The sequence below is a fragment of the Pollachius pollachius genome, assembly GCF_949987615.1.
Source record: "Pollachius pollachius genome assembly, chromosome: 7".
NCBI classification, from domain to species: domain Eukaryota; kingdom Metazoa; phylum Chordata; class Actinopteri; order Gadiformes; family Gadidae; genus Pollachius; species Pollachius pollachius.
In genome coordinates this window covers 26,208,573-26,220,531 of record NC_136940.1, presented here as the reverse complement: position 1 = coordinate 26,220,531, position 11,959 = coordinate 26,208,573, and the positions used below count along the sequence as shown (strand labels likewise).

Below are 11,959 nucleotides of genomic sequence, written 5' to 3'. Positions count from 1 at the left end.
TTATCCTGCTCTGAAACCTACACGCCGGCCACACTGACAGTAACAGGCCCCGCGGTCCAGGATGTGAAAGTCAAATAGATGCAGAATCAAAGGCATGGGCCAAAAAACAAACAGGTTTTCACAAGGACTTCAGTGTTTCTGTGTCTATTATGTTTAGTTTTGTTGCATTGAACAATAACTTTTTTTTTTTTTTCATATTCTACAAAAAAACATTTGCAGGCAAAAACTTTCAAAAATGTGCCAAATGAACCATGAAAAGCCTAAAGTACTGTACAGGACAAAGATATGCTGTATGTAGCTTTTAGATAACTGCCTGCATGAGTATTCATAAAGTAAAGTCAGCCACAGCCTTACAGTTCTGTGCCAGTCCTCTGTATATGTGATCTACTATACTTGCTTAAGGTAGTAGGTTTATAGTCAGTTATACTGGGAGTGTGGTTTACTTCATTTCTGCCATGCTCAGGTGTTCTTTGGCTCGGGGGGGGGGTTCTAACTGTAGCATTGCAGCTTTTGTAAACCTCAGCAAAGCCTCATTCAATTCTCCGAGAGCAGGGATAGCTGCTAGGGATGAATGATACCATCAGTTCCTCCAAGTTTTAATCCTTAAAGCAGTGCCTGTATTCGTGCATGTAAACAAAACACTCTCTCACACACACACACACACACACACACACACACACACCCACACACACACACACACACACACACACACACACACACACACAAACACAAATACACACACATACGAATGTACAAACACAGAAGCACATCAACATGCAAGTTACACTTGAACATGAATTATTTGAGTGCTGTAGATTGCATGTCGTTTTGATGCTCTTCCAGATGTTTCCGCTGTGGCAGAGTTATGTAACCTAGCGCAGCTCAGGGATTACACTCATAAACACATCCAGAGAGGGGGGTCTGCCTACTAACACTCACACAAAGACACAGAGATAGCGGATTATTTAAGGATTAAAACATAAAAAGAACGTCAATTTACGATTAAATTGTGACATCTCTCTGTAACATGAGATGAATCACAGCCATGAGAGCCCCTTAAAGTATTGGTAAGTAACGGTATCAGCAAGTGGGCTTTGATTTGTCAGAACTCAGGTACACACAGAGGCCCGTGGCACCGTGCACTGTGCTGAGGTGTTCTGCGTGTTGACGACATTGTGTCCTTGTAGTCCTCATATCCCCCCTGATACCCCGATAGAAAACAAGATGCATGCAATTTTAGATAAAGTGTTCATGTAATGTTATAAAGCAATAGTTAAAAAGTAAAGCAGCTTCAGAAAGTAGTGTTTTGATAAACCTGTACATTCTATTCAAGTAATTATGTAGCATATACAGTGCGTCAACGTTTTAGGCCACCACAGCACCAAGCGACATCCACTTCAAGTATACGTTTAGGAAAACAAACAACTCCATATCTTCAGTCAGTTATTCAGTAATCTACACACAAACGACTGTTGATACTGCGAAGGCCGCTGCAGACCCAGAGCAGCTTCACTGTGTTGTGAGCTGAGGTAGGGGGCGTGTCAGTAGGGGTAGGGGGCGTGTCGGTAGGCGGTAGGGGGCGTGTCGGTAGGTATGGGGGTGTGTCAGTAGGGATTAGGGGGCGTGTTGGTAGCGGTAGGGGGCGTGTCAGTAGGGGATATGGGGCGTGTCGGTAGGGGTAGGGGGTGTGTCAGTATGGGGTCGGGGGCGTGTCAGAAGGGGTAGGGGGCGTGTCGGTTGGGGTAGGCGACGTGTCAGTAGGGGGTAGGGGGCGTGTCAGTATGGGATCGGGGGCGTGTCAGTAGCGGTAGGGGGCGTGTCGGTTGGGGTAGGCGACGTGTCAGTAGGGGGTAGGGGGCGTGTCGGTAGGGTAGGGTTCGTGTCCGTCTCGGTAGGAGTAGTGGGCGTGTCAGTAGCGGTAGGGGGCGTGTCGGTAGGGGGCAGGGGGCGGGAGTCTCCGCCGCCAGTAGACTTCGAGCTCACACTGAGGAAACAGGTCGAGCAGGCAGGTCGCACTTCCTCACCAGCCGCCTGTCACTTCCACCTGGGACTTATTTATGCTTCATATACATTCACGGGGAAATGGAAGTCGTTGGATTTTACCGCACAACTGCGCCGTGCCGCTGCGTGGCGTGATGCGGAGAAGGAGCCCGGCGTTTGGAGGAAGATATTGATGGTTTTGAGAGGTTTAGTCGGAGTAGCTAGTAGCTAGCCGCTGCTAGCCCCAGTGCTGGCGGCTCCAGGCGGAAGGGACCGAGAGGACAGCGAGGATGCTCCGCTGGACCCGGCAGCAGCTGGTATACCCGGGCTCTACTACCTCTAATACATGCCCTGTGTCTTCTGTCCTCCCTGGGTTTTAGTTACGTGTTTAAACCCGACCCGTCTGGTGGGTCTGGGTCAACAGGATGCTAATAGCTAGCCAGTAGTTTGGAGTCCAAAGCGTTCCGTTCGCTGTCGTCGTTGTTCGGTCGGCTGTGCTGTTCCATGTTTCACTAGAGCGGGTTTATTATAACCTGTTACACTCCCTACCACGTCCTCACGCTCTTCTTTCTTTCCTTTTGTACATGCGTTTGCTTAACCGTTAGCATGGGGTTAACTTGTGGTTCAGCAGCCTCGGCATGCGATGTTGTCATCGCATTCAATGCGATGACTAAAACTTGGTAAAGTTTCAACAACTTGATTAACTAATGCTAAACTGTCCTTACTGACCCAGTGACCAGTCCACTGGTTAACTAGTGACCGGTCCACTGGTAAACTGTCCTTACGGACCCAGTGACCAGTCCACTGGTTAACTAGGGAATAGTCCACTGGCAAACTGTCCTTTCTGACCCAGTGACCAGTCCACTGGTTAACTGTCCTTACTGACCCAGTGACCAGTCCACTGGTTAACTAGTGACCAGTCCACTGGTAAACTGTCTATACTGACCCAGTGACCAGTCCACTGGTAAACTGTCTATACTGACCCAGTGAGCAGTCCACTGGTTAACTAGTGACCAGTCCACTGGTTAACTGTCCTTACTGACCCAGTGACCAGTCCACTGGTTAACTAGTGACCAGTCCACTGGTAAACTGTCCATAATGACCCAGTGAGTGGTCTGCAGACTTGGGGATGTTTTCTGTAACGTCAGCTCTTAAAGTGCTTAAAGTTATTCACTGTAGGTCAATACTGTTTAAACAAACCTGATAACGTAATCAAATCAGTGTTTCCATTTTGATATGATGAAGGTATTACAAGAAAGTTTATAATAAAATCACCTTGTGGCGCGCGGACACACACACGCACACGCACACACACACTCATTGTTTCAAGTTCAATGTATAAAAATGTTTTAATTGGACTGGAGGCTGTTAAGTAATGAGTAAATCAATACAAACACAGGTTGGTCACACATCAGTCAAGTTGGGAATGTTGTTAAAACCAGTTAAATCCATACACATCCTAGATTCTAACGACACTGATTCTCATTCGTCTTTCTCATAGAAGGTTAATTGAATCAGCAGTGACATGTTTACTGCAGGTTGCTGTATCTCTTGTACCAAAACGTATAACAAACACATTGCCCATAGACTCACAACCGTCAGTCGCTTCTGGGAAATAGTATATTTCCAAGAGTACCAAATACACTCGCTGCAGCTCTCTGTAACCTCATTACTGACGTCATCAAGTGCTACCGACCGGGGAAACCGCAGTGCTTAACATGATGGTACATTTGTTTCTCAATAGCAACAATGCAGGGTTCAGAAGGCCCTGTATCAGAAGGCTTGTGCATGCCCTTTCTCCTGGGTTGAAGGGAGATGCGCACTGGATGGTACACAAGTGCAAGCCCAGGAGTCCTTCATTGGTTCACATTTGTTTATGGGTTCATTTATTTTGAACGCGACATTGGATCATGCTGAGAAGGAGAAAGGAGGAGGGCAGCCAGGGCTTGGCTACAGACGGTTCCCGTACAGTGAGCTCTGAGGGAGTGGGGAGCCATGGACAGATTGTATTGATGGCTGCTCTGTCACCGGCTGTTCCTCTTTGTCATGGCACCAAGTGGGCCGTGGCACCTCAGAAATAGGAAGAATGTTCATTTATTAGAGGAAACGTATGGCGCTGCCAATAACGGCAGGCGTATTAGGTTTTTGTGCAACAATAACACGAGGCCTATCATTCATGGAACTCGAAACCTGAAAAGTATTTTTAGAGAAATATGATGATGAATATGTGGAACACAAATAAGATGTGTTTTGGTTGGTTGTTGACGGCCAGAAGTGTTTCAGTCTGTCATGTAAGACATTGCAAAATAATCATTCAAGACGTGGCAGTGTTTTAATGATTAACTAATAATAAAGCAGATGGGGATATAGGTGCAGCCATATTCCCTTCATGTTGGTTTCTGTCCCTCCCCACACCTCCTGCTGTCAAAATGAAGCGGTATAATAGGTGGTAATATTATTTGCTGTGCGGAGGAAATCTGCATTCGAATGCTCCTTGGTAACTTACCTCAGATCTCTTTTACATCACTACTTTATCTCTCTCACTCCCTCTCTCCCTACCCAATTAGCTCGTCCGATGTGATTTAAGTCATATGACTTTTTTAAACACCTCGGTCCTCCACACTGGGGATGTCACTCGTCTTAACTCTGCTCATTGCGTGATGGTAGTGGAAGGCCATTCGGATGAATGTGTTAATGCGTGGTTGGCCTATTGACTTTGATGGATACCCAGTATTGAATAAAAAGGAGAAGAACAATTATTATTATTCCAGTGTTTACAACTGGGGAAGCTGGCTAAACATAGCCTAAAGGAAAACCCTCTAGGAGTAGCCAATGACATGCTTGATGTCAACGGTTTATATAATACACAACTGTTTATGTATACTATTTATCAATGAAGATTTCACTACATTGTTGATCATTAACTAATTGGTTGTCATTGGTTTACACCCTACTGAATGACTAAACTATGAATGAGCCTTTCCGTTGTTTACCTCCAGGAGTTTCAGCTGGTGTGACTCGATTTAAACTCGATTTAGACTGCTTTCTACCTGCAGACAGGTGGCTGAACTGGATCAACCAGTAACTAATGTACTGTTTCTTTGACGTGGCTGGTTGTGAGTGGGCGGTGTTGAGCTAGGGCTGAAAATAAACCACTACCAGCAGCGTCACGGTCCACGAGATGGAGTCAATTAGACCTAGTGAAGCAATCGCTATTATTGATCATACTGTTGTTCTTTGATATTCCTTTGTGAAGGGTCATACTTAACCATGTCAATATGTATTTGGGTCTGGGTCCCTGGGTGTATATAAAGATATATTTTTTTCATGGTTTTCAAAAAATACAAGCTGTTAGTGTGATCAAAAAATGGCAGTTCTGCAAATAGTCAGTACATTTTAGCATTTGATGCAACTGATCCGCAACTGAGTTCTTAATGTCGTTAGCATTGTGCGCTACAAGCAAACGTTTAGTTGCACCTCGGGACCTGAATATAGGTTGCTTTTGATAAGATGAAGGTGTGCAGTTGTATCGTAAAAGTTCTGTTTGGATACCAACTTTCTACGAAAGAGTGATATCCTATTTTAGTTATTGAACAGGGAAACAAGAACAAACGTGTCCAAACCATGCCCACTTATCAACAGCAATTCGCTACAGTATTTGACACTAGGATTAAAAAGGAAAATTCTGCACATTTGCTTTGCGGCTGATGTAAATAATTTTGACATGTCAAGTTTTTCGAGGCATTATTGCATCGTTTATTTGCAACGCATCTGGTGTCAAAGTACCTTTAGCCTCAACTTCTTTCGGCAAGTTTTGCAGATTTGATATCCATCATCTTGAAGGCAAAAGCAAAGGCAGTTATCAAAGTCAGCCCGTACTCATAAAGACTCCCTGCATCTACACAGTTGAATGATTTCAATTCGATAAAGAAGAAATTCTAACAACACACTTCAAGGCCTCTAGGAATTACAGAGCTGAATAAATTTGCCAAAATGAATAACGCAAACTATAGCATTGCATAACACGATTGAGTACACAGAGGGGAAAAAGAGGGGAGAATAACTTACAAAAATGCTTCACATGTGCACCACAGATGATTCTGAGTTGGCCAGAGGGACAAGGCTTAACGTCTCTCTTTTCGGTGGGCGTGTGGCATGGGTTAAATTCATAGTTGAGGACGAAATGTGATCTTCCTGTTCTTAGTGGAAAGTGGTTGCCATTCTCCCTCTCTTACGTGGAGCTGTCTCTCTGCAACAACCTGTAGCAGTAGGATGAATGTAACAGTGTTTCCCTTAATAATGTTTTCTAGCAGCGTGTGTTCAAGATGCACTTTGTTGATGTGCACGTGCACAGTGCTGATATGTGCGAGTGTACAGTGCTGATATGCACAGTGCTGATGTGCACGTGCATGCTGCAGACGTGCGTGTGCGCTGTGCTGATGTTCACGTGCACGCTGCTGATGTGCACGGTGCAGATGTGCGCGTATCGTTGTACCTACTTCACCTTTTAAATTTGGTGATCCTGAAGATTTTTATTGAATGAACCCACTTTTATGTTGTTAATTGAGGGTGATTTATCTCCAACCCCCAGGGCTTCGACCCGCCCCATCAGAGTGACACCAGAACGGTGTACGTGGCCAACCGGTTCCCCCAACATGGCCACTACATACCTCAACGCTTCGCCGACAACAGGATCATCTCATCCAAGGTACCGCCATTACCACTGGTCATCTCCGACATTAAATCCCTTTTAAGGGCTGCACGGATTTTAGGCCGTTCCCCATCTCCAAATGTTTTTTTATCAGCCAATCATTTTTTACAGTGAAATATTAGTTAATGTTACGCTCGTTATGATACTCATTTTTTTACCAAGGTTCTTTGTCCGATATAAGCACTGTGTTACATGAGTTATTGTTATTTTGTTGAGGCAATGAAATGGGCCTTTTAGAAAAGACACAACCGCATTTAAACACGGAACACTATGGAGTTCAGTTTCCCCTTGTTAAGAGTTTAGCCACATAGTTGTCTGACCTCAATCCGTTTAGACCTCAATGAAGAGTACAAGGGAACATGGAATAAATGAAACACCGCTTTAATAAAGGCGAAAGAATCAGTGGGATGACTGTTTACGGTCAGGCCAACACGCCCCCACTTGTACACTAAGTAATAGCGTAATAGTCTGTGTGGTAATATGATCCTGCCAATGTAAAGCACTGTGAATGACCATTGTGTCTGTAGGGTGCTATATAAATAAACTTGCCTTGCTGTATTTGTTGGGGAGAGAGGATGCTCCATAGATACACAGCAGTTTGACTTGATTGGTAAGTCGATTGACACCAGGTCATGCAAGGCGATGTTATTATCTGTGCTTTGCTCTGGGGACTCGTCGGACCTACGAGGCAGTAAGTCTCTGGCCTTAGTGAGGCGGATGGTGGTCAGACTGAGACTGCTCGCTACTCCTGAGTGTTGGTGGTTTATTACGGGCTAACACATCATCATCCTCCGAATGAAATAAGACCTGACACGGTGACCGCAAGGGACCGATATTTACCGTACAGCTTCACTACTCAACCAACTTCAGTGGTTGAAGCTATTCTGTTGTTCCCACTTTTTAACAACGGCTTCCTAATGCTGCCACTTCTAATCAATTGTTATTTAGATCTTATTTTACAAATGCTGTATATGCTCTATATCCTTCCTGTGGTGTGGAGCAGTAATAGAGGTTCAGAACGAGCAGAGAGCGGTCAGTTCCCTCGTGTGAAGGGCGGGTCCAACAGGCTCCTCTGAGCCAGCTGGTGGGCCCTCAAAGACGCATGAGGTTTCGGGAACTCTGGATTGTTGCTGTTGTGCAGCACCGCAAGTCATTTTGTTCCACTCTTATAATAATCCGCATACTCGTGACATCTGGAAAAACGATGAGAAACTTATTGGACCTCTCTACAACCCAACTACAAAGGGAAATGCAAAACAAGGCAAGGTACCTGGCTCTGATGGAGCGTATCCAGGTCCCCCAACCCGCAGAGGCAGTGGAAGGGGAAAATTGAGGATGATGAGGCCCTTCTAATGATAATAACACCACATCTGGCCTGATGAATCAGTAGCATAATTGTACAATTGTACAAAATAATGATTTTGGAAGTCTATAGGCTATTCATTTCCAATCCTTTGACAAAGCATTTAAAGCACACACGTTTTTATTCTATTGACCAAATTACCGTTCGTCAATTATTGAACAAAGATCTCTGCAGTCAGATGTGACTGACTAAACTCCTGTTCTGTGTCCACATGGTAACATCTAACATCTGAGGCCCATATAGAGCTCCAACGATTACAGTATAGTTTTAGAGAAGCAGTAGGGCTGGATTGTTCGTGAATGTCTTTGAGGAGGAAGTTATCGACCTTGTTATTTGGTCAGTACTGAAAACCTGGTTTACAGCCGATAGCTATGGTCCCTCATGAGTATTGTGGGCATTTGATTTAAGGGGAAATGGGAAAGGGCATTGGATGCTTGGCCTTTTCTGATGGCGTGTCTGGAGGCAGCTGCCTTCCTGTGAGCTTCATGGGTTGGGCTTCTGCTGTTTGGATTGACAGGGCGTTTATGTCGGTTGGCTGCCGTTACTTGTTAAAAAGGCCACACTCCTCTATCGCTCAATGTGTGACTTCTATGTTTTTTCCTCTTTTTGTGTCCCCGTCTCTTTCAGTATACCATTTGGAACTTTGTCCCCAAGAATCTGTTTGAGCAGTTCAGGAGGATAGCCAACTTCTACTTCATCATTATCTTCCTTGTACAGGTAACACACACCCACAAGTGTCACACTATACACTCACATTCAGACCGCAGTCTTACAGTGGGCCGGGACTTGTGCTGTTGCTGCACTTGATTTCAAAACGCATGCCTGGGCGCACGCGCGCGCGTGTGTGTGTGTGTGTGTGTGTGTGTGTGTGCGTGTGTGTGCGTGCGTGTATATAAATGACTGCTAGTGAGTCACAGGCTTTGGAGGCGTGGGTGGTGGACACCCCTCCTCCCCACCCAGTCCCCTTCGCCTTGCAACCACACAGTCATGCAGTGAGTCGTGTTTGTACTTTAAGAGCCGACCAAACCTGAGAATGCAGCGGCTCGACCTGAGTTGAGATGATCTGACCTGTGCTTCATTCAACCGGACCTGTGCGTCCGGTACATAGTTACTTCATCTCGGTCATCCTCTGTCCTCCTGTCAAAGAGGACTTACGTCAAATGTCCAACAAAAAAGTCCGGTTGTAGGCCTGTTTTCCAGGGAAGTAAAACATGATTTATTACTCGGAAACTAAAGACAACTGACACCATCATGTCACCAGAGGGTTTCTGTTAGGGCGAAGACACAAAAGTAACACACTGTCATACCCGTGAAAACTAAGAGAATGAAGACATGATCAAATGTAAACCATGCCTTTTCTCTTTAGGGATCCTTTGGATAATTATAGTATATAATCTGAGCCTGACAGTTACCTACATTGATGGGACACATCTTCTCCAAAAGGATTACGTTGCAGCGTTCTCGCTAAATAATCGACCAAATTCACAAATTGTTGTTTGCAGTTTTCCCTAGACCCCATATGAGGTTGAAAAAAAACAGCATTTTCCTTGATGCAAAGGCATTCTGAATTCCATTTATCCCTGGAAAGCCAAATTTAGTTCCAGTACAACTACCTGTAGAAATCACAGAAATCTAGACAATTTAAAGTGGGGATAGGCTTAATCTCAATATTAATTTTTTCAGAGTTTGAACTTCAACATTTAAGATGACACCTAGCAGGTTTCCTGTTTTGACACCTCTCGCTAACGCTCTCTCTCTCTCTCTCTCTCTCTCTCTCTCGCTCTCTCTCTCTCTCTCTCTCTCTCTCTCTCTCTCTCTCTCATGCCCACTGTCTCTCGCCCACTCCACACCCTGCTGAGTCCATTTTGTAGCCTGTCAAACCTTTCCACTAACTCGTGTCTCTGTCCGTCCCTAGCTGATGATCGACACCCCGACGTCCCCCGTCACCAGCGGCCTGCCTCTCTTCTTTGTCATCACCGTCACTGCCATCAAACAGGTGAGCGGGGCCGTGGTGGGCTTCATGGTTACCATGCCAACCAAAAGATGCTCTCAGGTTGAAGGTGTGTGCGTAGTGAACCGCTCTGAGGGCTGCACTGCTGCTTGGCGCAGTGGAAAAGCAGCCTTCAGTAATGGAGGGAGGGTTTGTGCGAGACAATCGCAGGGGGCTTTGAGTTGCGTTTTTGTAACATCTGATCCGAGCGTCTGGCTGAGCGTGGTTCTTTTCTCTGGCAGGGCTATGAGGATTGGCTGCGGCACAACGCAGACAACGAGGTCAACGGGGCCCCGGTGTTTGTGGTTCGCAGCGGAAGCCTGGTCCAGACGAGATCCAAGAACATCCGGGTACGACCACAACCACCACCACTTGCCAAATAACAGATATACTGGCACACGTTCTTTGGGGACTTGGCAGATTTAGAATCAAGGACCACCGATGCAGAACAAACAAGTCCAACGGTGTGTGTGCGTACTTACCCATGCATGAGTGGCGACAGTAGCTCAGGAGGTAGAGCGGGTTGGCTGCTACCTGGAAGGTTGCTAGTTCGATCCCGGCTCCTCGAGGTGTTCGAGGTGTCCCTGAGTGAGACGCCTCACCCTGACTGCTCCTGACGAGCTGGCTGTCGCCCTGCGTGGTGGACTCCGCCGTCGGTGGGTGAATGTGTGAAAGAATGGTTGAAAGGCGCTTTGGATAAAAGCGTCAGCAAAACTCCCGAAAATCTAAAACTGTTTGTGTGTTGCAGGTGGGAGACATCGTGCGTGTGGCTAAAGACGAGACGTTCCCGGCCGACCTGGTGCTGCTGTCGTCGGACCGCTCCGAGGGCACCTGTCACATCACTACCGCCAGCCTCGATGGAGAGACCAACCTCAAGGTAGCCCGCCCCCCCCCCCCGACCCGACCCACACACAGGGCCGACCGTCCACGTGGATGATGTGTCTGTGTGGAAGGCTTCCGTGTATCAGCGATGCTAGGCCGAAACATGAATGATCACATTCATCTGATCTTTCCTCACGATCCGCTAGCTGCCCGCCCCGTAAGCAGGCCGTCCAAAAAAACGCGTCTCTGTTGGCAGCCTGTGCCCCGAGGTCGTGCACAAAAAAAAACACTCTAAACCAAAATAAATAGTATTCCAACCAATCACCGGCAAGGGGTGGGTGTTGTGGGTTTTTACACTGCGTTTATGAACATTTTTACTGAATGCACGACACACGGACGGGAGGGGCGAGCTCTGTTTGTTTGGGATCTCGCTTAAAATACCAACAGAGGTGTTGTCGCCCAACATCGCTGATACAACCTTTAACAGAACTGACTGGATGTTTCCCATCAAGCGCAGGACTGTGTATCCTAGAGCTTATAAAGGAGATATATATATATATATATATATATATCTTTTCCTGCTTAACATGGTTGGATAGGTTTCTGTATCTTGCAAAGGCTTGCAAGAACTTTGTTATGGCTAACAGAGTCCTGTAATGTTTACCAAGCGTGCTTCTCTCCCTCTGTTCTTCTTTCAACAGGCAGTAGGGCAGGAAATACTGCAAGTCAGTATTAGAAGTCCAAAGGCCTTTCTCTTCATGCACTGTCTCACATTCTATTCTCTCTCTCTCTCTCTCTCTCTCTCTCTCTCTCTCTCTCTCTCGATATTTTACTTAAAACATAAGCAGTGTGTTCCTCCATTCCTGGGGGTGTTCATTGGTCCGGCCCCTGTCCCTCATTGGCTGTCCGTCTCCCTAAGCAGTACTGACATGTCAAACCTTCCTGGTGTGGGCCTGGCAGAGACTCGCTGTCTTTAAAAACCCAAACTGCCATTTGTTAAACAGTTGTGATGCGTAGTGCGTTCAATTCCCACATTGGAACTGTAATGGTGATTTTAGCATGAGGCATTGAGAGGACTGCTTGGTGTACGTTT

The 11,959-nt window shown here is 46.1% G+C and overlaps 1 protein-coding gene across 1 annotated transcript in view; it reads left to right on the top strand.

The window, feature by feature from the left end:
* The first annotated feature begins 1,996 nt into the window (after positions 1-1,996).
* atp11b (ATPase phospholipid transporting 11B) overlaps positions 1,997-11,959 on the top strand; it is a 42,671-nt gene continuing 32,708 nt past the window's right edge. Inside the window, exons 1-6 of the mRNA XM_079740078.1 lie at positions 1,997-2,297; positions 6,572-6,688; positions 8,682-8,771; positions 9,970-10,050; positions 10,287-10,394; positions 10,793-10,921. Of these exons, the coding sequence (XP_079596204.1) occupies positions 2,271-2,297; positions 6,572-6,688; positions 8,682-8,771; positions 9,970-10,050; positions 10,287-10,394; positions 10,793-10,921 (552 nt within the window). The 5' untranslated portion in view covers positions 1,997-2,270. The remainder of the gene's footprint in view (positions 2,298-6,571; positions 6,689-8,681; positions 8,772-9,969; positions 10,051-10,286; positions 10,395-10,792; positions 10,922-11,959) is intronic.